A 27,951-nucleotide genomic window follows, 5' to 3' on the forward strand; every position below is an offset into this window, starting at 1 on the left:
GAAAATATTCTTTTTGCATATGGCAAAATGAGTTAGAATAAGGCAAAATGGGCTAATAATGCCCACCCTCTGTTCATCATCTACTGTGCGACAGACACCTTATATTCTTTATCTTTAATCCCCCAATAATCTGATATGAGAGACAACATTATTTGCATTTCATAGAAAAGCAAATTGGGTAGGGAAGAAGTACAGTAACTGCTCCAAGGGCACAGGAAATTTGTTAATGGAGTAGAGATTCCAAGGCAGGGCTTTGTGCCTACATACCCCGTGCTCCTTCTGGCATCACTACATCCCCTTCAGTAGGACGTTGGTGGTAATTTTCACATGCAAAAGAGTGTCACTGGAGAGCAATGAGCCTCCAAATCATGCATGACCTTGGAAAAACTGGTTAGGATCACCAAGACAGGTCGGTCATGAAGCCAATTAATTTTTGGCAGAGGGTGGGGAGGGGTGGTCTTTGGATTTTACCATAGGGACCCTCGAGCAAAAATCCACCAGTGGTGAAGGAGATAAGTACACAAAGTTCATGTTCTGCATATTTTAAAAACAAGGGCTTCTATCCAAGTGAGCTTTCTTGAATGAGGGCACTATCTCTCATGACCTTCTGCTGTCCACCTGTCCCCTCCAACTCCTGCCCCTTCCCGGGTAGGCATTTCAGGCCACTTGCTGATGAATGAAACCTCTCTGCTCGTTGCAGCTGCCGAGAAAAATTTGGGAAACTCCTATGCTATCCTCCATCAAAAAACACTTACTCTCATTTCACTGACTAGCAAAATATCTACCTGGTTGGCTAGAAGTAAAAGGGAATCAGGGAATACATTGCTAATACTTATATTTTAATTTCTCTCATTTTTCAGAGAAATGTTGGTATTTCACATGCAATAGCAATGTTACCAAAGACGATCCTCGTCATAGGGAAACGTGCCATGTGCTCAGTCTAATTTGTTGTATTAGCCTCACACTGGATTTATTTTGTCTTGTACAACTATTTTCTCCTTTCCAAGACCGATGTATTGATTTATTTCATACTTTCCTAGTATCTACCTTTTCACAAGCCATCTCAATCCTGCTTAGAATGGGTGGACTATAAATAACTAATAAGCAGCTACAGCAATCACAATGAAACTGAGAGCTGTACTCGTCCAATGTTCCCAAGCTTCCCTGACCCTTTCACTTAGAAATTCCTGCATCCCTCCAATGACACATACAGCATTTTTTCTCTTATTCAAGAGTATGAGGATTGGTAGTTGAACAGCCTCTGCTTTTGACTGCCAAGAAGGAAAGAAATGTCACTACAGAAATAGCATCCACCCTGCAGCTCTCAAGTACAGAGTGGCCTGGTTGGAAGGCAAACACTGCAGCAGGCAGGTAAAACATCTCCTGAGGAGGAGAGTTCCCATTGCCTCCGATCTGGAAATGGGAGCTCAGGAAGTAAAGAGGCAAAATCTGTGAATGGGGCAGGGGTAGAAGATGGGGGATGACTACTGCTGCTGCTGCTACGGATTATTATTGTTATTCTCATTGTCATCAACCATTACTGACATACACTTAGGTAAGTTGCAGCTCCTGCCTCCTTTCAAAACTTACTCTTTGGGGGAGAGAGACAGATTAAATAAAAAAAACTAGAATAAAGTGTGATATGTTATCTTCAAAAGGCAGTTGTAGAAAAATAAGGAGGTGATTCATTCTGCTGGGAGGACATCTGTATTTTAGAGATGTCTATATTTAAATGAGTTTCAACAGAAGAAGTTCATTCCCTCTGCAGTTACTAGATTCATTGAATTGTCTGATACATATGGCGCTCATGGATCTTAGAATCAATGGACATCAATCTTCAGAATGACTATTTCATTTTTTAAATTGCCATAAAGGAATTTATAATGAACCCCTAACCCTCTCTAATTTTATCGTAAAATTACACTTTAATATAAATTACATAAAACAAAAATGAAATTAGGGATGTATTCCCATAGGGAAAAAAGTAAATAAAAAGATAGAACTCTGTCTCTTAAGATATTTAAAAATGACATTATTAAAGGGAATAATTCTGAATAATGCCATTTGCAGCAACATGGATGAACCTAGAGATTATCATACTAAGTCAAGTAAGTCAGACAGAGAAAGACAAACATCATATGATATGGCTTATATATGGAATCAAAAAAAATGTTACAAATGAATTTATTTACAAAATTGAGATAGACTCACAGACATAGAAAACAAATTTAGGGTTACCAAAGGGGAAAGGGGAGGAGGGATAAATTAGGAGTTTGGGATTAACATATACACATGACTATATATAAAATAGATAAACAACAAGGACCTACATATAGCACAGGGAACTATACTCAGTATTCTGTCATAACCTATAATGGAAAAGAATCCAAGAAAAGGATAGATAGATATGTATGTATAACTGAATCACTGTGCTGTACACCTGAAACTCACACAACATTAAAAATCAACCACATAAAAAAGAAAAGGAATAATTCTTTAGTCAATATAATAATTTGTCAAAATTACTTAAGAATTGAAAATTGTACTCAATTTCTGTGCATTTATGTGTGTGTGCATGTGTGATATACGTTATATTTACCTGGAGTCAGGCAAGGGATCCTATTTTACACTGCATGGTATTTTAATTTTGGTATATAGCCCTCTGATTATTCATGGATGAATGAACCTTTCTTTTTAAACTCTAAGAATGTATCTGTCTCATCCAAAGTATTTTATTTTATTTTATTATTTTTTTTAATTTATTTTATTTATTTATTTTTGGCTGCATTGGATCTTCATTGCTGCGTGCGGGCTTTCTCTAGTTGTGGTGAGCGGGGGCTACTCTTTGTTGCGGTGCGCAGGCTTCTCATTGTGGGGTCTTCTCTTGTTGCAGAGCATGGGCTCTAGGTGTGCAGGCTTTCTCTAGTTGTAGCGCATGGGCTTCAGTAGTTGCGGCACACAGGCTCTAGAGTGCAGGCTCAGTAGTTGTGGTGCACGGGCTTAGCTGCTCTATGGCATGTGGGATCTTCCGGGACCAGGGCTCAAACCTGTGTCCCCTGCATTGGCAGGTGGATTCTTAACCAATGCACCACAAGGGAAGCTCCAAAAGATTTTATATTATGGAACATATTAAGCTATACTAGTTAGAAGTATTACTGGTTACTGATATATGCATTTAAAATTATTCCACATTAGAAAAGAGAACCCTCCTACACTGTTGGTGGGAATGTAAATTGGTGCAGCCACTATGGAGAACAGTATGGAGGTTCCTCAAAAATCTAAAAATAGAGTCACCATACGATCCAGCAATCCCACTCCTGGGCATATATCTGGAGAAAACTCTAATTCAAAAAGATACATGTTCATAACAGCAGTATGCACAATAGCCAAGCCATGAAAGCAAACTAAATGTCCATCAAGAAATGAATGGATAAAGAAGATGTGGTATATTTATATAGTGGAATATTACATAGTCATAAAAAATGAAATAACGCCACTTGCAGCAACATGGATGGGCCTAGGGATTATCATACTAAGTGAAGTAAGTCAGACAGAGAAAGACAAATATCATATGATATCACTTATATGTGGAATCTAAAATATGGCATAAATGAACGTATCTATGAAACAGAAACAGACAGACGTAGACAACAGACTTGTGGTTGCCAAGGGGGAGGGAGGTGGGGGAGGGATGGATTGGGAGTTTGGGATTTGCAGATGCAAACTGTTATATAGAGAATGGATAAACAACAAGGTCCTACTGTATAGCACAGGGAACTATATTAATATCTTGTGATAAACCATAATGGAAAAGAATATGAAAAAGAACATGTATGTGTATAACTAAATCAGTCTGCTGTACAGCAGAAATTAACACAACATTGTAAATCGACTATACTTCAATAAAATTTAAACAAGAAATACAATTATTCCACATTATTTAATTTCAAATGACCATGGATGAATATTTGCATTATCATAGAAAGATATGTGAGTCTTATAAATTTATTTACTTATTTATTTTTGGCTGAGTTGAGTCTTCATTGCTGCGTGCAGTCTTTCTCTAGTTGCGGCGAGTGGGGGCTACTCTTCATTGTGGTGCACGGGCGTCTCATTGCGGCAGCTTCTCTTGTTGTGGAGCATGGGCTCTAGGCGCGTGGGCTTCAGTAGTTGTGGCACATGGGCTCAGTAGTTTGGCTCGCGGGCTCTAGTGCACAGGCTCAGTAGTTATGGCTCATGGGCTTAATTGCTCTGTGGCATGTGGGATCTTCCCAGACCAGGGATCGAACACATGCCCCCTGCATTGGCAGGCAGATTCCTAACCACTGCGCCATCAGGGAAGTCCCGATATGTGAGTCTTACAAGGAAATTGCCATAAAGTTCTCTGTGTTAACATGTTATTTTCCCTTTTTTAGTGGAATCCCTTTAAGTGGAGCACTGTGATGGCACAGTCACCACCTCCTATTTTCCTGGAATATTGTGTAGCAACCAGAGGGCCAGATTCTTCCTAGAGAGCAGCACACAGCTAGAGTCAATTAGAACTTGGGCCCTTAAACATGCAGGCTTGTTCCATATTTTTCAGATAATGAAGGGTGAGAAAAGGTTCTGTATATCTAAGACATCTGAAGAGGTGCCATGATGTCATCTTGCATTTGCCCAGCCGTGTTGCCCAATTGCCACCGTGTAACCCATGTAGACAACTTTTGCACAATCTTCCAAATTAGGTATAATGAATCCCCTTTCCTCAGCAGTGTCATTAATCCAACAATTACTGTTTTGAAATGCCTGTCATATCATCTTTGGTCATGTACAAAGAGCATATTCTTGGAGCATCACTCCGTGGCAACTCCTTGAAAATTGTTTGCTAAGAACAAATTAATGAGGCATCACACCCTCTTCTTCCCACTGACAACTCTGGCTGCTTCCTCCAAGTTAGCTCACTCATTGCCCACACCTCAGAGTCATCACATGACTGTTTTGCTGTGGGTATTTTTCTCATGCCAAGCCATTTGCATGGGTCACATTTTCACTTGGGGGCTTCCATATAGCTGTTCCTAGTAATATATGTGCTATGGAAGGACAGCTTTAATGAGCTATGGGTAAAAGATAATCCCTAGCAAATGCATCAGTTGCATGGCTTTCAAGTCAAATTTCTAATGATGGAAAAGTAATTTTAGTGAATATTTCAGTTTTATCACTGTGGAATGAGGCAACCAGGGCAAATAGTCAACATATTACTATTTGGGGGGATTATTTATTTATTTATTTATATTGAAGTATAGTTGATTTACAATGTTGTGTTAATTTCTACTGTACAGCAAAGTGACTCAGTTATACACAAATATACATTCTTTTTTATATTATTTTCCATTATGGTTTATCTCAGGATATTGAATATAGTTCCCTGTGCTGTACAGTAGGAACTTGTTGATTATTCATTTTATATGTAAGAGTTTGCATTTACTAACCCCAAACTTTGTGCAAGTCAAAGTAGAGAGATGGAGTTACCTATCAGACTGGGCTCCATCTTCCAAAATCACCCTGTTCAGTTTCTTGGACAAGACTAACTCAAATGGAGCAACACTTGGAGGGATTACAACAAAATAGAAGAATTGCTCTAAGTCCTAAGAGGTGACACAACAAAGTGGAAAGGGAGGACAGATATGCAAGAGATCACTTCTACTTGAAGTGATTGATTCAGGAGACATGTCGTTGTGGACCTGAGATAATATTTGAACTGGATCTTAAAAGATGAGAGAAAATCTGCAGAAGTGGAAATGTATGTGTTGAGGGGACATGTTGCAGATTGAAGGAGAATTCCAGGTGATGGATGAATAAAGGTTTAAAGATGGAAAAGCATTACAAGGCACAGCAAGTCATGGCTGTATTGAACAAGTTGTAGCATTTGTGCTAGGCACTGTGGAGGAATAAGAGAGGTTGTTATATAGGAGCTGCTATGCACAGTGTCTACACTTCCTCAGTAGAGGAAGAACTCAAAGATGCATATGTGAGATCATAGCAGAATCCACAAACTTGTACATGAGATGGGGGCTGCTACTCAAATTACCAAAACTAAGTGGCTTAAACCAAAACTATTCTTTGATAGTTCTGGAGGCCACAAGTCCAAAATCAAAGTGTCAGCAGGGCCATGCTCTCTCTGAAAGCTCTAGTGAAGAGTCCTTCCTTGCCTCTTTCTAGCTTCTGGTAGCTCCTGGCCATCCTTGGTGTCTTGACTTGTAGCAGTATTCCTCCAGTTTCTGCCTCCATCTTTATCTGATCTTCCTCGTGTTTCTTGGTGTCATCTCCTGTGTTTATAAGAATGCCAGTCATTGGATTTAGAGCTATCCCTAATTCCAGGATGATCTCACCTCAAGATCCTTAACTACCTACACTCACAAAGACCTTATTTCCAAAAACAGTCCACATTCTGAGGTCCTGGGGGGACACTATTTAACCCTCTACAAGTCTGTGTGCAAGTAAAAAGTGGCCCCAAAAAAGACAGTTTAGTAATCATGTGTCCCTACCTACACTTTCACTGAATAGAAGAGTGACTTGGATCCTTTCACGCTTCTAAACCAAGTGTATTCTTCTCTTATTTGCTGATCTACTTTCTATTGGGTTTCTTTCCCCAGATAAACTCATTCTGTCTTTAGCAAAAATTTATTGAGGCAAGTAAGCTCCCTCCTTGTTTGTCTTCACATGTTTCCTCCAGGAACTTCTTAGAAAGTAGGGTTTCAGTACTTACTGCCTTATTGCTCACACTTAGGTTATATAGATTCCTTGAACTTGTAAAATAATTGGAGGATTACAAAAAAAAGTTTTTTTCCATTGGTAGCCCTGTCATCATACTTAAACTTTAAATTCTTAAAGTATCATTGCTGGCCATCTCCTGAATTAACATTTGGATAAGGGTCATCCAACATCAATTAATATCATTACCTGTTCTCTTGTCCAACACATTCAAAAGGTACTACATGTTCTTAGTCTTCTTTACTCCTGAGTTTATTATAATTTGCTTCCTTTGAATTAATGGTCCCTAGAAGTACATTGACCATAAAATTATCATCCAAACCAAACCATTTTTGAGAGTGAAAAGGGACTCAGTTAAAAACTACACTAGAACAACAGGGATAAACAAGGAATTTACCTGAACAAGCCCAGAAGATGCATCAGCCAACATACCTGTCCTGCCTTATCTCCTACACAAGCCCTGTGTTTTAGCCAAACAGATGGCATTTCTGTTATTTTCTGGAAAAGTAAAGGGTACTATATGTATTTTTTCCAAAACTCAATTTTGTGACTTGTCACAATACATACTCAGTGAGTATGTGTTGAAAATGATATAGTATTTACTTATTCACATCCAGGATTTATTGAAGACTTACTATGTGCCTGGACAAGATGCATGCCTTTGAATAAGATATATCCTTAGAGGCTCAGAGAGGTTAAGTGGTCCTGAAGACACACACATCAATTAGACAAAGGGACTGGATGGGGGTATAGATTCCTTAATTACAAATCCTGTGTTTATTCTATTTGATGCCTCTCTTAAAATGTTCTGTAAGTCACACAAGACAGGGTCGATTCTGAATCAGGTGCCTTAAACACCATGCAGATCTTCTTGAGCCCTTACTCCTGTTCCCTCTTAGGTCCCAAATCTGTTTCTTCCCTGAAGCTTCCTTGCCTCATTTTTTTTTTTTAATTATTTTTATTGAAGTATAGTTGATTTAAAATATGTGTTCCTTGCTCTCTTTCTGTAGCTTTTATCACCTACAGCCGACTTGATGGAATGGGGATCAAGGGATGGACCTCCAGACAGAGCATGGATGGAAAGCACAGGATCTTCCCCAAATATTCTGTTTATTCAGGTGGCTTAGGGTGCCCCTCCCAAGCTATGGCTTGGTACATCCACATCCTTTCTTAAATTCTCACACACTTACAGCACTCACGTGAACACGATGTCTGAAACATAGTACCTACAGACTTACGCACCAGGTAGGGGAGGCTGGAAGAGAGACCCAGGCATAGAAATTTTCGGCAGAAAGGCATCCCCACTCAAAAATAGACCCACAGACTTAGAAAACAAATTATGGTTACCAAAGGGGAAAGGTGTGGAGGGGTAAGTCAGGAGTTTGGGATTAACAGATACACACTACTATATATAAAACAGATAATCAACAAGGACCTACTGTACAGCACAAGAACTATACTCAATATTTTTTAATAACCTATAAGGGAGAAGAATCTGAAAAATAATATATATATATATATATATATATATATGTATATACAGTATATACCTGAGTCACTTTGCTGTATACCTGAAACTAACACAACATTGTAAATCAACGATATTTCAATAAAAATAAATACATAAATAAAATAAAATGAAATACAATAAAATAAAAGAGTGGATGTGTGCCATGGATTCCTATCCTACTCAGGGCTCTCCTTTCTCTCACCTACACTCAGAGTCCTTCTTATCCACAGATGTTACCACACACAGGCAGATGAGTTGTTTAGAATATGGCACTAACTTGTTCAGGCTTATCTCCTTGGTCCTTATCAGTTCCTTCTACTTGGTTTCACAGTCCATTAATGGGATTCTGGCCCTCAGTTATTTCAGTGTGTCACAAACGGGGAGAGATAGGACAAAATGGTGGATGAACTATTGCCAGATCAAAAGAACTAATGGGAAAAAAATTCATAGCACTTATTATACTGACAAGTCAGAAACTTCATGCTCTCATCTGTATGCCCACCTGCACATACCCTTTCTCTCTATACCTTTCCATGTATTTATCTCACCTCTAAGGATTTCTACATTCTACTCTTGAAGTCTTCTTAATTTATTGCATGCAAAATGTGCCTAGCAGATGTTTGATGTCCTAAACTACAAGGAGATAAGACAGGATGCTAGGGGTCCATGATTCTCTGGTACAGAATTTTTGTTGTTCCCACACAACCTTCCCACACAACAAAGCACCTATGATATTCAGGTCAAAATAATTTCAGCCCAATTTTTCAGACTCATTTTTCTCCTTCAAATACTTAAAAACAAACAAAACAAAAAAGCACTGTTCCTTTTCTTTATGGACTTGTTATTTCATTTCCAAATAATTCTGGAGTCCTTAACGTAGAGAATTATTGTCAAGCCTAGTGTTTAGATAAATTTATTGCTGTCATTCAGCTCTGGAATTCAGAGCCACCACAGCAGCAGTGGTGCTGCTGGTCACAAGGCAGTGGGGAGGACACCATCCCCACATGAACAATGGCAACTGGCCAGATTCGAAACACGAGACCAACTCCTTGAGCTCTCTCCTTTTGTTAACATTGAGGCCAACAAAACTGGCAACCAGGAGTAGATTAACAGGAATAGAAACTTGTGTTTACCACGTTATGCTTTTCTCCTTAATATCAACCACTATCATTAAAATAATAAACTTAATGAAGCCTACTTTCCTTTGGACTTTTTAAAAACACTTGAGAGACTCTTAGCCTCCTTGAGGTCCCTGGCAGCCTAGACTCTTTCCACCTGGCTAGAGCCAAGTAGACACTTGGGGCTTCAGACTTTGGACTAGAACCTTTTGCTTTAGGCATCAGTAACTCCCCTAGGCTCTTCTTCCAGCACTTCTGTCTGCTAACAGGACTCCTAGCTAGTTGTCTTTAATGAGCCTGGGTGGGTAATTATCTTTGCCTGTAACCAAAAGGAGATTTTACTTTCTCCACTGTGTATTCAGTTTATTAAAATCAAAAGAAAACAGAAAACCTGACTTATTAAGCTTGCTTTCCATTTTGGATGCAAACCTCAAAAGAAAGAAAACTGAGAGATAGGGTCCTCTGGGTATCTTCACCAGGTGTATCACATGCACCTACCTCGAATAGGGATAGTAATTATATCCTTTATTTATTTATTTATTTATTTATGATCGGAATCTCCCATTTGACTTTTTCTAGTTGACTAATTTTTCATTGGAGTAGAGTTGATTTACAATGTTGTGTTAGTTTCAGGTGTAGAGCAAAGTGATTCAGTTATACATCTATATATCGTAGACCTTACAGGCATTCATCCATTTATAGTTTACACAGTGGTTCTCAAAGTGAGGTCCTTTTACCAGTAGCACCAGCATCACCTAAGCTATTGTTATAAATGCAAGTTTTCGGCCCCACCTCAGACCTACTGGATCAGAAGCTCTGCAGGTGCAGCCCAGCAATCTGTGTCTTAATAAGTCCCTTGGGGCTTTCTGACACACATTCATTTTTGAGAATCTCTCTTTACAGATCACCTGTGCTAAGTACATTCATTATACCAACTTAACAGAGGAGGAAACTGAGCCTTCTGGAGTTTTAGTTATTTATAAAAGTCACAGAATATCTAGCTATCAGACTTAAAACATGAGATAATCTATGTAAAAAAGAAAAAGAAAAAAAAAGTCATGGTAGTTGAAGACTAAATGAATAACGGGTAATAAGATTTCTTTTTCGTAGTCATTATATTTAGTTAACATAACTCAATATATTTACATAAGAAAATGTAATGCTTTGCCACATGTTAAAGCTGAGATATTAACTCCTATTTCTCCTGATCTAAGGAGGGTAGTTCTAAAACCTAAGGTTTATACATATTGTAAATATAATTATGAGTCAAGTTTCCTGTGAACCACTAAGTACCTTAACAATAAGATTAATTTAATAGCAGTGGGTTTAGAAGAATTAATTTTAAGCAGATCATCCTCCTTGCTTTGATATCAGCTGCTGGATCCTTTCCCATTACAAATGCAACCAGTTTGTAGGAGACTGCAAACATCTGCTCTCCCCTAGAAAGCGTCCATATGAATATTAATCCTGAAGACTACATGTTGACTTCTGTCCATGTGATGTGTTTAAATGCTTCATATGTAAGTGTGTGAAAGGTATTTACTCCTTAAAGAGGCTAGGCCCCATGTTGGGATGTTCTCTGAAACAATTCAGCAAATTCTAACATTAAGAAGGGAAAACAGATGGGCATCGGTGAAGAACTTTCAAGGGCTAAGTGTGGAGCCAGAGGGCTGCAGGGAGCCTGCTGATTCTGGGGTAACTACCAGCTGTTGCTTCCACAATACTGATTGGCCAGTTGTTCTCTGTCCCCTTTTCTGCAGAGTTTTATCCAGTGATAAGAGAATCAAAGCTCAACAAAAGTGCTTAGCACAGAACCAGGAGGATGATTCAAGGGAAATATGTATTAAGCTTGGAAGACTTTTACTGGTCTGGTCTAAACTGGATCCATAGTGAAGCTCAGGGTTTATTGCTGTGTATTCCCACAAGGCAGCCCATAAACCAAGGGTTCTGAGCAGGGAAGTGTAAAGAAATGGATGCAAAGGCTTTGGAAGGTTCTAAATATATATTGCCATGGATGGAAACAATGATCACTCCAAGGAGGTTCAGTAACATTTTCAAGGCCATATGAGTAACCAATGGTAAAACTGGAATCTGACCCTAATCAAAAGCCTCTGCATTTCTCTTCACCTTGACTTGGTGCATGGTGATGCCTTGCTCTTGCATTGATGGTCTCCATTAAATCAGGGGCAATATTCTGATCATGCCAAGCTCTGAAAAGACTTTTTAACAATGTCCAACTAGGAAATGAATAGCTATATTAAAAGCTTAGGTGTATATCTGTGCGAGAGAGAGAGAGTAGAGGAAAAAACTATCAACAAAATTATGAAAAAAATGTATTTAAGAGTATTTTCTTATACATAGTCTTTGTGATTTAACAAAAAAAAAATATTATAACAAAATGATGAACACACAATGACTTACTTGCTTTGGTCTGTAGCCAAAGAAGATATGGTGATACTAGTAGTTTACAATCTCTAGCGAGCTTCATTCTCCAGGTTTACCTTGTATAACTGATTGGGGAAATCTTGTATCTAAATTTATTAATTTGTGTGTCTTCAATACTTATACATCTTCCTTTAAGATTGTGCTTATAGCATTTCTCCTAAAACCAAGCAGGACCTTGTGGGGCCTTCCTGGGGACAGACCCCCATGTCCCCCCTCTTGTTTGTAGGAAAGCCTTAGCCACCTAGGCCTTGCCTGAGTTCCAAAGAGCAAATTTAATCAGAGAAGTGAGAATATGCAGAAACAAAGGAAAGCAGTCAAGCCAGACAAAATAATAATAGTTTAGCCATAAAACAAAGTCAAGGGCCTTTAGCTCCTCCTCAAGGGCCATAGCATCCTGAGCCATAGCCTTGAGTTATTTTGCAGATACTAAAACTCCCATCAGGCGGAAAAAGATAACTGCATGCTAACTACCAGTGTGTAGACCCCAGACAGTTGGGAACCAGAAGGTTGATGGTTGAGAACCCTGGAATATCACCTTATTTCCTCACCATCAACCAGCTGGAGACCTATGCATGAGCTGATCACATATTTCTCACACTGTCCTTAAAAACACTTCCCTGAAAGTCATTGGGGACTTAGGTCTTCTGAGCATGAGCTGCTTGTCTTCCTTGCTTGGTGCCTGCAATAAACACTGTACTTTCCTCCATCACAACCCAGCGTCAGTAGATGGGCTTTGCTGTGCATTGGGCAAGGGGACCCAAGTTCAGTTAGGTAACACTCCTGCTTTGAACACTCCTCCTTCCCCACCATTTCCTCTTTCTGCCTTCCTACCTTTATGGAATTTTTATTAGGCAGACCACATTTTGTAGTTTCCAGGAAGCCAAAGGAACTTAAACATGGTCCCTGCTTTTTCCATTCATCAAAGCAGCTTCCACCCATATACCGCCAAGCACACCTTGACAGCTTCGTGTATCTGAACTGCCGCTGGTGCTACTTTTACACATAGGCTGTGTTGCAGCATGTCCTTAATGGTTCTGTGCATTCATGGGAGGGACTGACCACATCTTCAAGCCCCATGTTATGCCCAATACACAGCACGGTGTTTGGTGTCTCATGAGAGTTGAAAAGATATATGTTGATGGTAATGGGATTCTCACTCTTAAATTGTTTTCTGAAATTGGTAGGCTTAAAATACAATGTCAGACAGTGATCAATACTCCGGATGTTTTAGGCCAAATTGGCAGAATAAATGTGTATAAATCATGAAGATCAGAGAGCCTCTCCCAGAGCGTTTAGAAGGCACTCAAGGGTGAAATTGAGAAACTGATGACCTAAATGTATAATCCACTGTTTCAACTGACCTTTATGTCAGAAAGGTGTTAAGTAGCATATGCAAGCCCTTTCATAATAGACAGACTCCAGAAAGCTACAGAAAATCAGAGACCATCATATCATCCAGGCCAAAGGATTCTATCAAACAAGACTAGATGGCTGACATATTTGGGAAGTGGCAACAAGATTTTAGAAGAGAAAACTGTAAACTGGATATTAATAAAATGCAGTATATTCAGATAATGTACTCCAGGGTCATGGGAAGAGGAAAAGGATCCTGATTAACTTGTCCAAGATCAATCAGGAACAACGTGGATGAGGTGATTTAAAAATAGGGCTTGGGACTTTGGGAGGGATCACACCAAGGAGTACTTCCCAGAACTTCTGCTGCCAGTATCCTTGTCCTCACAGTGAGACTGAGCCACCCTCCGCCTCTGCAGGAGACCCTCCAACACTGGCAGGAAGAAAGTATATCCAAATTTTTATAGCTCATGGGAGGCTCTCCAGCGAGTACCCTAGATTGAGACAAAGAGAATTAAAGCCCGAGGAGTGAGACAAGGCTGCTTAGCAACAATAACAGATACATCAGAAATACATCTACACGTGGAACAACTCCTACAGAACACCTACTGAACACTGGCAGAAGACCTCAGACCTCCCAAAAGACAAGAAATCCCCCACGTACCTGGGTAGGGCAAAAGAAAAAAGAAAAAACAGAGACAAAAGAATAGGGACGGGACGTGCACCAGTGGAAGGGAACCGTGAAGGAGGAAAGGTTTCCACACAATTAGGAAGCCCCTTTGTGGGTGGAGACTCCGGGTGGCAGAGGTGGGGAGCTTCAGGGCCGCGGAGGAGAGCACAGCAACAGGGGTGCGGAGGGCAAAGCGCAGAAATTCCCACACAGAGGATCGGTGCCGACCAGCACTCACCAGCCAGAGAGGCTTGTCTGCTCACCCACTGGGGTGGGCGGGGCTGGGAGCTGAGGCTCGGGCTTCGGGTCGGAGCACAGGGAGAGGACTGCGGTTGGCGAAATGAACACAGCCTGAAGGGGTTAGTGCGCCACAGCTAGCTGGGAGGGAGTCCGGGGGGATGTCTAGACCTGCTGAAGAGGCAAGAGACTTTTTCTTCCCTCTTTGTTTCCTGGTGCATGAGGAGAGGGGATTAAGAGCACTGCTTAAAGGAACTCCAGAGACGGGTGCGAGCCGCGGCTAACAGAGCGGGCCCCAGAGACGGGCATGAGACCCAAAGGCTGCTGCTGCTGCCTCCAAGAAGCCTGTGTGCGAGCACAGGTCACTCTCAACACCGCCCCTCCAGGGAGCCTGTGCAGCCCGCCACTGCCGGGGTCCCGTGATCCAGGGACAACATCCCCAGGAGAATGCATGGCGTGCCAAAGGCTGGTGCAATGTCACACCGGTCTCTGCCGCCACAGGCTTGCCCCACACTCAGTAACCCTCCCTCGCCCTGGCCTGAGTGAGCCAGAGCCCCCGAATCAGCGGCTCCTTTAACCCCTTCCTGTCTGAGCGAAGAACAGACGCCCTCCAGCGACCTACACACAGAGGTGGGGCTAAATCCAAAGCTGAACCCCGGGAGCTGTGCAAACAAAGAAGAGAAAGGGAAAGCTCTCTCAGCAGCCTCAGGAGCAGCGGATTAAATCTCCACAATCTACTTGATGTACCCTGCCTCTGTGGAATACCTGAATAGACAACAAATCATCCCAAATTGAGGAGGTGGACTTTGAGAGCAAGATTTATAATTTTTTCCCCTTTTCTTCTTTCTGTGAGTGTGTATGTGTATGCTTCTGTGTCAGATGTTGTGTGTATAGCTTTGCTTCCACCATTTGTCCTAGGGTTTTATCCGTCCATTTTTTGTTTGTTTGCTTTTACTTCTTAAAAAATTTTTTTTCTTAATATTTTTTTATTTTAGTAACTTTATTTTATTTTACCTTATTTTATTTTATTTTATTCTCTTTCCTTCTTTCTTTCTTTCTACTTTTGCTCCCTTTTATTCTGAGCTATGTAGATGAAAGGCTCTTGGTGCTGCAGCCAGGAGTCAACGCTGTGCCTCTGAGGTGGGAGAGCCAACTTCAGGACACTGGTCAACAAGAGACCTCCCAGCTCCACATAATATCAAATGGCGAATATCTCCCAGAGACCTCCATCTCAACACTAGCACCCAGGTTCACTCAACGATCAGCAAGTTACAGTGCTGGACAACCTATGCCAAACAACTAGCAAAACAGGAACACAACCCCACCCATTAGAAGACAGGCTGCCTAAAATCATAATAAGTCCACAGACACCCCAAAACACACCACCAGACGTGGTCCTGCCCACCAGAGAGACAAGATCCAGCCTCATCCACCAGAAGACAGGCACTAGTCCCTTCCACCAGGAAGCCTACACAACCCACTGAACCAACTTTAGCCACTGGAGACAGACACCAAAAACAAGGGGAACTACGAACCTGCTGCCTGCAAAAAGGAGACACCAAACAAAGTAAGGTAAGCAAAATGAGAAGACAGAAAAACACACAGCAGTTGACAGAGCAAGATAAAAACCCACCAGACCTAACAAATGAAGAGGAAATAAGCAGTCTACCTGAAAAAGAATTCAGAATAATGATAGTAAATATGATCCAAAATCTTGGAAATAGAATAGAGAAAATGCAAAAATCATTTAACAAGGACCTAGAAGAACTGAAGATGGAACAAACAATGATGAACAACACAATAAATGAAATTAAAAATATTCTAGATGGGATCAATAGCAGAATAACTGAGGCAGAAGAATGGATAAGTGACCTGGAAGATAAGATATGGGAAATAACTACTGCAGAGCAGAATAAAGAAAAGAGAATGAAAAGAACTGAGGACAGTCTCAGAGACTTCTGGGACAACATTAAACATATCAATATTTGAATTATAGGGATTCCAGAAGAAGAAGAGAAAAAAAAGGACTGAGAAAATATTTGAAGGGATTATAGTTGAAAACTTCCCTAATATGGGAAAGGAAATAGTTATACAAGTCCAGGAAGTACAGAGAGTCCCATACAGAATATCTCCAAGGAGAAACACGCCAAGACACATATTAATCAAACTGTCAAAAATTAAATACAAAGAAAACATATTAAAAGCAGCAAGGGAAAAACAAAATATAACACACTACGGAATCCCCATAAGGTTAACAGCTGAACTTTCAGCTGAAACTCTGCAAGCCAGAAGGGACTGGAAGGACATATTTAAAGTGATGAAGGAGAAAAACCTACAACCAAGTTATGCTACCCAGCAAGGATCTCATTCAGATTTGATGGAGAAATTAAAACCTTTACAGACAAGCAAAAGCTGAGAGAGTTCAGCACCACCAAACCAGCTTTACAACAAATGCTAAAGGATCTTCTCTAGGCAAGAAACACAAGAGAAGGAAAAGACCTACAATAACAAACCCAAAACAATTAAGAAAATGGGAATAGGAACATACATATCGATAATTACCTTAAATGTAAATGGATTAAATGCTCCCACCAAAAGAAACAGACTGGCTGAATGTATACAAAAACGAGACCCATATATATGCTATCTGCAAGAGACCCTCTTCAGATCTAGAGACACATACAGACTGAAAGTAAGGTGACGGAAAAAGATATTCCATGCAAATGGAAACCAAGAGAAAGCTGGAGGAGCAATTCTCATATCAGACAAAATAGACTTCAAAATAAAGACTATTAGAAGAGACAAAGAAAGACACTACATAATGATCAAGGGATCGATCCAACAAAAAGATATAAAAATTGTAAATATTTATGCACCCAACATAGGAGCACCTCAATACATAAGGCAAATACTAACAGCCAAAAAAGGGGAAATCTACAGTAACACATTCATAGTAGGGGACTTTAACACCCCACTTTCACCAATGGACAGATCATCCAAAATGAATATAAATAAGGAAATACATGCTTTAAATGATACATTAAACAAGATGGACTTAACTGATATTTATAGAACATTCCATCCAAAAACAAACTACACATTTTTCTCAAGTGCTCATGGAACATTCTCCAGGATAGATCATATCTTGGGTCACAAATCAAGCCTTGGTAAATTTAAGAATATTGAAATTGTATCAAGTATCTTTTCCAACCACAACTCTATGAGACTAGAAATCAATTACAGGAAAAGATCTGTAAGAAATACAAACACATGGAGGCTAAACAGTACACTACTTAATAACGAAGTGATCACTGAAGAAATCAAAGAGGAAATAAAAAAATACCTAGAAACAAATGACATGGAGACATGATGACCCAAAACATATGGGATGCAGCAAAAGCAGTTCTAAGAGGGAAATTCATAGCAATAGAATCCTACCTTAAAAAATAGGAAAGACCTCGAATAAACAACCTAACCTTGAACTTAAAGCAATTAGAGAAAGAAGAACAAAAAAATACCAAAGTTAGCAGAAGGAAAGAAATCATAGAGATCAGATCAGAAATAAATGAAAAAGAAATGAATGAAATGATAGCAAAGATCAATAAAAGTAAAACATTGTTCTTTGAGAAGATAAACAAAATTGATAAACCATTAGCCAGACTCATCAAGAAAAAAGGGGAGAAGACTCAAATCAATAGAATTAGAAATGAAAAAGAAGCAGTAACAACTGACACTGCAGAAATACGAACGATCGTGAGAGATTACTAAAAGCAACTCTATGCCAATAAAATGGACAACCTGGAAGAAATGTACAAATTCTTAAAAATGCACAACTTGCCAAGATTGAATCAGGAAGAAATAGAAAATATGAACAGACCAATCACAAGCACTGAAATTGAAACTGTGATTAAAAATCTACCAACAAACAAAAGCTCAGGACCAGATGACTTCACAGGTGAATCCTATCAAACATTTAGAGAAGAACTAACACCTATCCTTCTCAAACTCTTCCAAAATATAGCAGAGGGAGGAACACTCCCAAACTCCTTCTACGAGGCCACCATCACCCTGCTACCAAAACCAGACAAGGATGTCACAAAGAAAGAAAACTACAGGCCAATATCACTGATGAACATAGATGCAAAACTCCTCAGCAAAATGCTAGCAAACAGAATCCAACAGCTCATTAAAAGGATCATACACTATGATCCAGTGAGGTTTATCCCAGGAATGCAAGGATTCTTCAATATACGCAAATCAATCAACGTGATATACCATACTAACAAATTGAAGGAGGAAAACCATATGGTCATCTTAATAGATGCAGAGAAAGCTTTAGACAAAATTTAACACCCATTAATGATTAAAACCCTGCAGATAGTGGGCATAGAGGGAACTTTCCTCAACATAATAAAGGCCATATATTTTAAACCCACAGCCAATATCGTCCTCAATGGTGAAAAACTGAAAGCATTTCCACTGAGATCAGGAACAAGACAAGGTTGCCCACTCTCACCACTCTTATTCAATATAGTTTTGGAAGTTTTAGCCACAGCAATCAGAGAAGAAAAGGAAATAAAAGGAATCCAAATCAGAAAAAAAGAATTAAAGCTGTCACTGTTTGCAGATGACATGATACTATACATAGAGAATCCTAAAGATGCTACCTCTTCAATAAGTGGTGATGGGAAAACTGGACAGGTACATGTGAAAGTATGAGATTAGATCACTCCCTAACACCATACACAAAAGTAAGCTCAAAATGGATTAAAGACCTAAATGTTAGGCCAGAAACTATCAAACTCTTAGAGGAAAACATAGGTAGAACACTCTGTGACATAAATCACAGCAAGATCCTTTTTGACCCACTTCCTGGAGAAATGGAAATAAAAGCAAAAATAAACAAATGGGATCTAATGAAACTTGAAAGCTTTTGCACAGCAAAGGAAACCATAAACAAGACCAAAAGACAACTCTCAGAATGGGAGAAAATATTTGCAAATGAAGCAACTGACAAAGGATTAATCTCCAAAATTTACAAGCAGCTCATGCAGCTCAATAACAGAAAAACAAACAACCCAATCCAAAAATGGACAGAAGACCTAAATAGGCATTTCTCCAAAGAAGATATACAGACTGCCAACAAACACATGAAAGAATGCTCAACATCATTAATCATTAGAGAAATGCAAATCAAAACTACAATGAGATATCATCTCACACCAGTCAGAATGGCCATCATCAAAAAATCTATAAACAATAAATGCTGGAGATGGTGTGGAGAAAAGGGAACACTCTTGCACTGCTGGTGGGAATGTGAATTGGTACAGCCACTATGGAGAACAGTATGGAGGTTCCTTAAAAAACTAAAAATAGAACTACCATACGACCCAGCAATCCCACTACTGGGCATATACCCTGAGAAAACCATAATTCAAAAAGAGTCATGTACCAAAATGTTCATTGCAGCTCTATTTACAATAGCCAGGAGATGGAAACAACCTAAGTTTCCACCATCCGATGAATGGATAAAGAAGATGTGTCACATATATATAGTGGAATATTACTCAGCCATAAAAAGAAACAAAATTGAGCTATTTGTAATGAGGTGGATGGACCTAGAGTCTGTCATACAGAGTGAAGTAAGTCAGAAAGAGAAAGGCAAATACCATATGCTAACACATATATATGGAATCTAAGAAAAAAAATGTCATGAAGAACCTAGGGGTAAGACAGGAATAAAGATGCAGACCTACTAGAGAATGGACTTGAGGATATGGGGCGGGGGAAGGGTAAGCTGTGACAAAGTGAGAGAGTGGCATGGACATATATACACTACCAAACATAAAATAGGTAGTGGGAAGCAGCCGCATAGCACAGGGAGATCAGTTCGGTGCTTTCTGACCTCCTGGATGGGTGGGATTGGGAGGGTGGGAGGGAGGGAGATGCAAGAGGGAAGAGATATGGGAACATATGTATATGTATAACTGATTCACTTTGTTATAAAACAGAAACTAACACACCATTGTAAAGCAATTATAATCCAATAAAGATGTAAAAAAAAAAAAAATAGGGCTCCTGATAACCAACAAGGTCCTAATGTATAGCACAGGGAACTATATCCAATATCCTGTGATAAACCATAATTGAAAAGAACATAAAGCGAATACATACACATGTTTAACTTAATCCCTTTGTTGTACAGCAGAAATTAACACACATTGTAAATCAACTATACTTCAATAAAACAAATTAAAAAATAAAAATGGGTCTCATATTAAAACACACACATTGGGGTCTGTCTTTGAAATTTCAGGGTGATAAGTAGCAGAGTATAAAGGAAAGTAGCAATGCCCATAGAGGAGAATGTATGTTTGGAACATGTACATGTTGTATGCAGGAAACATAGGTGGATTCATGAAGGGTTTGAACACTGACATACAAGAGACACAGGACTGAAAAGGTAAACTGTGGATATAATAGGGATGGTAAGTGTTTCTCCTGGAATATCTTTCGAAATGACTGGTAACAGGACTCTGGTCTCTGTGGATTTAAAGAGTTAGAGGTTCCTATGTACCAAATCAATTGATCCACCTTACTGAACGTTGGCTGAAGTTGCTGCTCAGAGTTCGAATCTTAATATTTTTGTTATTTTGGCATGTCTACAAGCCAACCAGAAAGAGATTTTGGATGTGCTAAGATTCTAAATGTCTTGCTATGTTTGTCTTGCTAGTAGTAGTAGTCCCACTACTATAATCTTCACACCTGATTATTTAGTGAAGTGAGGACTCTGGCTTATTTATAAATCATAATGCATTGCTATATGGCTGCTTGGTGGCCTCCTTTGTGAACATTGCATTCAGAGCCAGTTCAGAAACTGCAAATTGGATTTTTAGAGCACGAATATCTGCTACTGTATATTGGACAGGTATATTTCCAGGATTCTTTTTCTGAAGTAAAGTTTGCAAAATAAAATAAATCTCTTGAGTATTAACAAATTGATATCCTATCCAAGGAGTATGCTATAGTTGTATTGCTTGGTAAATCAACTTTTAAAGACATTACAAACTCCATATCATCTGAAAATTGAAGATCTTCAAAAGACCTTGTGAAAGTCTCATTCAAGCGATTTTTCTATTTCTGTGATACACAGTCCTTCATTAAGTCAATACTTGGTATTGATGTTTTGGGGTACTGACTTTTTTCTGAAAAGTTGAACCATTTAGAGAGTTTTATAAAACCCTCTTGTCTGGCTATTGCTTTTATCTTGTTTATCAGGATTAACTCTGGTGAAACTATAGTCTGATTTATCATTTTATTTTTAAAAGAAAAAGAAAAACTCTCAAGGTAACCTTTTCATTCAATAACATAATCTGGTGGAAATACCAATGCAAATTAGGCACAAGTCAGATTTTATACATGTTCTTGAAATGTTTGGTAAAATACTCTGAGTCTCTGTTGGATGGGTATTCTGTAAGGCCTATACAGTTTCAGAGAGTTTGAGCACTATTTATAACATATAGAGAAATAGTTAGATAGTATTAGTGCTTTCTCACTTTAAAATTTTAGCAGCACGTGAAATACACAATAGGGTTTAACATTCTTCTTCTGGAGTGGGCCTGGCAAAGTCTAAGGTGAGAAAGATAAATCAGTTCTGTGAAAATTAGAAAACAAATTCAAGTGTAGTAAAGGAGAAATAGAAGGCACAGTTTCTGCAATCAGGTATAGTTAGGAATCAGTCTTGGTTTGTACTCTGGCCTCACCGGTGTCTGGTTATGTGAGCTTGGGTTGGTCTCTGAGCCCTGAATCTCCAGAATTTATAACACCTTTTTAAGTACATGGAATGGCATTTGCATACAAATGCCATGTGCAGTGGGTCTTCGGTAGTCGTTAGTTCCCTTGATAGAGATACGAGGGGACACGCATTGTTTTTCAAAATTTGAGCCTTGTTAGTATGCACGACTTACCACCATGTCCCTGCCCCATGTCACTGGAGGGGCGAAGACTCCTCCCCAAGTCTTTCCTCCTCCTGGGGTTTGCATCTGACAGGTTGGTCCTGAAGCTGCCTCCCCTCTCAAGGTCCCTGCAGGCATTGGAAGTGTCTCTGGGGAGGCCTTAACTGGAACTCACCACCTTCCTGTGCACAACGGTTCCCTGCCTTTTCCCCTCTGCCCGCCCAGCATCTTTTGCCTCCTCCCAAAGGCCAAGGCTATTCTGAGGTGAGGAAAGGGACAGGCACGAGAACACTGTCCTCCCCTTCAATTCTGTAAGCACTAATAATTCTGCAGTTCTTGTAATAGCCATCCAAAACGTAGTTCAGGCTACGTGTCCAGTAATGATAGGCGTGGAGCCTACCAGGACTTATAAAACAGGCCCCTGCCTTCAACGGGCTTGGAGTTTTGTGGAAGCACAGGCAAACCAACAGGGGCAAGAAAGTGAAATAGGCCTTATGCCCGCTGTTCACTAGCCCAGAGAAATTGTCCATTCTTGAAATACATCCTGATCCACAGGACAGGGCAAAAGCAGGTCATTTGATTCTGAAGAAAATGAAACTCTGGGTTTTATAAAAGTTTAGACAAAAGAACTCGAAACTTCAATCTGAAAAACAACCAGTTCTGATTGAAAATGCCAAAGCAAATAAATAACACCACATCTATTTGTCCCTCTCAAGTCAGCATAAAATCTTAAAATTGTGCCTCAAAATGGAAGGTGTGCTTATTTATCTTTTCAAACTAAACACAAACTAAAAAAAAAAAAAAAAACCCTGTAGGGCTTCCCTGGTGGCGCAGTGGTTGAGAGTCCGCCTGCCGATGCAGGGGATGTGGGTATATGCCCCGGTCTGGGAGGATCCCACATGCCGCGGAGCGGCTGGGCCCGTGAGCCATGGCCACTGAGCCTGTGCGTCTGGAGCCTGTGCTCCGCAACGGGAGAGGCCACAACAGTGACAGGCCCACATACCGAGGGAAAAAAAAAAAAAAAAAAAAAACCTGTAAAATTTATGGGGGCTTCAAAATTGAGGAAAAAAGAGAATAGTCCCCAAAAGACTATTTGTAAAATGAAGAAAACCCATGCTCTCCATAAATATTACCACCTAATATTACAAGCCACTCCAAATAAAGATGACTATTATAATATTCTCTGGTTTCAATCTGCCATAACTAATCTTAATCCTCAGTTTACTAGTACTTTCAATTATGAATAGTGATGGGTAAGCAATTAACAAATAACAATGAATATAAAATAGAATTTGTTTTCCCAGCAGAGTGAGACGAATACAGAAAAATGTATGTGTAAACAGCAGCAATTTGAAAGTGTAATTGTGATTGATTTAAGAGGGAAAACAATTAAGGACATTATGAGAAGGAAAGCTAATGTTAGCAACTGCTAAATCTTCACCTCCTATGCACATTTAGAAAAAAGTAAATATCTGGTGAGGTTTTTTCCCAAAGCAAAAGTGACCTGAACCAACACATTATTTTATTTGATGTGTAAGTCTATGAGGTCTCCCCTGGGTGCCTTTTGCCCCTGCCTCGACCTCCAATTCCTCACCTCGTAATTTGGGGACAGCCTTTCACTCACCTTTTGGGGTCAAGAGCTTGGGTCCAGTGTTGTGGAAGGCACAGGGTTTTCTTTTCCATAACCTGGACCAAACTGTCTTTTACTTCCAAGCTGCAGATTGTTTATAAAGGCAGAATCATTCTAAATTCTATATTTGTTTTGTATTTTTAACACTTTTAATTGTTTTCAAAACTTGAATAGGCAGGTGAACACAATGACTTTAAAGTCAGACCAGGCTGTGGATTACCAGACCAGGCTGTGGATTACCAGACCAAGGTGCATCAACTGGGCAACTTTGGTCGAGGTACAGAACTGAGCTAATTGTATTATGACAAGTTATGTAAAGTGACTGGTACATAATAAGTAAATATTTACATATATACGCTACTAAATATTTACTTATTATGTACCAGGCACTTTACATACCTTGTCATGATGTAATTAGCTCAGTTATGTATGCACTAAATGTAAAATAGATAGTTAGTGGGAAGCAGCCACATAGCACAGGGAGATCAGCTCGGTGCTTTGTGACCACCTAGAGGGGTGGGATAGGGAGGGTGGGAGGGAGACGCAAGAGAGAAGAGATATGGGGATATATGTATATGCGTAGCTGATTCACTTTGCTATAAAGCAGAAACTAACAAGCCACTGTAAAGCAATTATACTCCAATAAAGATGTTAAAAAAATAGGTAAATATGTAATAAACACATACTCAGTCAACCAATACATTCTTGTCAATGATCTGACTTCCACGTTGTAGTTCTCTTTTAATCCCTGAAAGAACTAAGGCCCAGTCAGTGAAATCCCCAAGTTACCAGAAAAGGAGGAAAACACTAAACTCTTTGCAACAGACATCCTCATTTCCCTAGGAACTGGCGTCATGCTGCAGATAGGACCTAGATATCATCTAATTATTTCTGAATGGGTACACAACAGTTATCAAGCTACCGGCAATCTAGATAGAGGAAAATGACAGAAACGTTCACTGGCTACCATGAGGGCATCTCAGTTTTATTCAGCTGATGAGAAAATTTGTCCTACCCAGATGCTGTCTTCTTGCTTGTACTGTTTCCAGTTGCGTCCTGTGTCACTGAACATCAGGCTGTAGCTCGTCACCCAGTCAGAGCTTCCGTATCTTCCCTGCGTGGCCACTGCTGTAATCTCCACTCTGTTGCCCAGGTCCATCTGGAGCCACTGCTGAGCATTGGAATCTGCTGGGGACCAACCGCCAGTTCCTGGAAGAGGATCAGAGAGAGAGAGTTGCAGCAACATCTCACAGAGCCGCGACTGTCACCGCTCACAGAGGAAGAAAAAACAAAACAAAACAGTGTTCAGCTAAGGTGTCTGTAACCAAAATATGTCTGCCTCTCTTCATAAACCCCTGGTATTTCTTTTTTAAAATTTTATTGGAGTAGAGTTGATTTACAATGTCATGTTGGTTTCAGGTGTATGGCAAAGTGATTCAGTTATACATATGCGTATGCCCACTTTTTTTCAGATTCTTTTCTCATATGGGTTATCACAGAATGTTGAGTAGAGTTCCCTGTGGTATACAGTAGGCCCTTGTTGGTTATCTATCTTATATATAGTAGTGTTTGTATGTTAATCCCAACCTCCTGATTTATCCCTCCTCTCCCCATGTTTCCCCTTTGGTAACCATGAGTTTGTTTTCTATGTCTGTGAGTCTATTTCTGCTTGGTAAATAAGTTCATTTGTATCGTATTTTAGATTCCACATGTAAGTGATATCTTAGGATATTTGTCTTTGTCTGACTTACTTCACTTAGTATGATCATCTCTAGGTCCATCTATGTTGCCACAAAGGGCATTATTTCATTCTTTTTATGGCTGAGTAATATTCCACTGTATATATAGGCCACATTTTCTTTATCCGTTCATCTGTCGGTGGACATTTAGGTTGTTTCCATGTCTTGCCTGTTGTGAATAGTGCTGCAATGAACATTCTAGACCCAATTTTCCTTCTCCTCCTCCATCAAATTCCCTTTCATGGTTTAATATTCATCTCAAATTCTGTTTCCTCTATCATTCATCCTCTCTTTTCTCAGTTATTACAGTTTTCATCTTCTGGATTCCTAATGGGATGTCACCTATTCTTTAAGTTTTTTACAACTTTAACCTTTAACATGCCTTATACCCTCTTCCTGACTGGTCTTTCCTTCCTTCCTTCTTTGCTTTCTTCTTCCATTCCTCCCTTTCTTTTCTCTGATCTTTAGCTCTTTCTAAATACGTGCTGTGAACCTGCTGTGGACCAGAATTTTGCTGTGGATGCAAAGATACACGATCACTGACTATGCCTTTGAGAGGTTAGTGTTCACTCATTCAACAGATGCTCACTGAGCACCAGGAGGTTGCTCGATACTGAAGAGAGAGACACACACACACAGAAATGTGTAATGTGATGTGAAAGAGAGCCTTCAGAGAGGTGAACACAAGGTTCAATATGAGAACAGATGACAGAATGCCTACGTAGGTGATCAGAAAGCCCTAGAGACAGTGACAGTGGAGCTGAAAGCTGTTTCCCCAGCAAACAAAGTGAGACAGAGAAAAAGTTGGAGAGACCAACCCAGGCCAAGGAAACAGCACATGCAACATCTCAGAGAGACATAAGAGGGCCCCATCCCTGGGTCTCCTTGTGATTCTATATGTTTGACACACAGCAACATTCTGATATGTGACCAAAGCCTTTGAGCCCCAGAATTTTATTATTTGACACATTGGAACTTTGCAGAAGATCAATATGAACTCTTGCTTCTTTGGAAGACTTGTGGCCTAAGTTTTCTGTTTTCATTTCCCATGGGTATAAAGAGGTCGTATTTATTCTTATATATCCTGACTCAAGGGTCCACAAGACATCTGAATCCTGAGTGGGACCTATTGTAGAATGTGTATGCCATGGGTGCACCCCAATATTCATAGCAGCACTATTTGCAATAGCTTCCAAGATATGGAAGCAACCTAAGGGTCCAAGGAGAGATGAATGGATAAACAAGATGTGGTACATATACACAATGGAATATTTGTCAGCCATAGAAAATAATGAAATAATGCCATTTGCAGTAACATGGATGGACCTAGAGATTATCATACTAAGTGAAATAAGTCAGACAGAGAAAGACAAATGCCATATGATATCACTTATATGTGGAATCTAAAAAAAAATGCTACAAATCCACATATATACAAAGCAAAAATAGACCCACAGACATAGAAAGCAAACTTATGGTTACCAAAGGGGAAAGGTGGGGGAGAGATAAAACAGGAGTTTGGGAGTAACATATACACGCTAGTATACATAAAACAGATAACCAACAAGGACCTACTGTATGGCACAGGGAACTACACTCAACATTTTGTGATAACCTATAAGGGAAAAGAATCTGAAAAAAAATAGATATGTATTATGTATAACTGAGCTATATATTATGAATAACTTCTGTGCTGTACACCTGAAGCTAACACAATGTTGTAAATCAACTATACTTCAATTAAAAAAGAAAAAAGAAAGAAAGTAGCCCTTTTGTTAAGAACCTTGCTCAGGGCATCAGGTTGGGTGATTCACTGGATTTTTAATTTAGAGACGTTAACCAATAAGTCCCTTTTGATTTCAACTTGTGCCACTGAAAATCCTTTTAGTGATGTCCCAGTTTACATTCTTGCCATCTCGGGAGGACTCAACTGGACCCCTCCTTGGTACTGAGAACTTTCTGAGTCCCCACTGGCTGCCCACTGCAGAGATAGCTTGTCATCATCTGGGAGTGGGCAAAGGGAGCAGAGAACATGAGATGGGCCCTACTCTGGCCATAAGGCACATTCATCGATTTCATCCCAATAAATAGCTAGTACTGTAGCCGAGTAGGACACTATGAGGCCTTCCCAGAATAGACCACCACAAATGTCCTCTGCCTGCCTTTTGTCTGTAGAAAAACTTTAGTCAAAGAATAAATTTAATCAGAGAAATCAGAAAACGCATAAAGGAAAATAGTCAAGCAAGACAATAACACTTTAGCCATTAAACAAAGTCAAGGACTTTAGTTCCTCCTCAAGGACTGTAGATACTATTCTGAGCCATGTCCTTTGAGCTGTTTTGCAGATACTGAAGCCCCCAACAAGTGGGAGAAGTTAACTGAATGCTGCCCATAAGCACATAGACCCCAGACCTGTTGGAACCAGAAGGTTGATGATGTTGACTCCCAATGACCTCACCACCAGCCAATCAGAAGAATGTCCACGAGCTGATCACACTCCCCACAACCCCCCTCCCTCAACCTGTCTTTAAAAACATTTCCCTG

The 27,951-nt window shown here is 39.8% G+C and overlaps 1 protein-coding gene across 1 annotated transcript in view; it reads right to left on the minus strand.

The window, feature by feature from the left end:
- The window catches only part of CNTNAP5 (contactin associated protein family member 5), an 880,239-nt gene that overhangs the window by 616,386 nt on the left and 235,902 nt on the right, over positions 1-27,951 (minus strand). The window contains exon 3 of the mRNA XM_027082570.1: positions 24,684-24,877. Within this exon, the coding sequence (XP_026938371.1) occupies positions 24,684-24,877 (194 nt within the window). The remainder of the gene's footprint in view (positions 1-24,683; positions 24,878-27,951) is intronic.

The sequence above is a fragment of the Aethalodelphis obliquidens genome, unplaced genomic scaffold (genome assembly GCF_003676395.1).
Source record: "Aethalodelphis obliquidens isolate GAN/ISIS:26980383/991018 unplaced genomic scaffold, ASM367639v1 scaffold47, whole genome shotgun sequence".
Classification (NCBI taxonomy): Eukaryota; Metazoa; Chordata; class Mammalia; order Artiodactyla; family Delphinidae; genus Aethalodelphis; species Aethalodelphis obliquidens.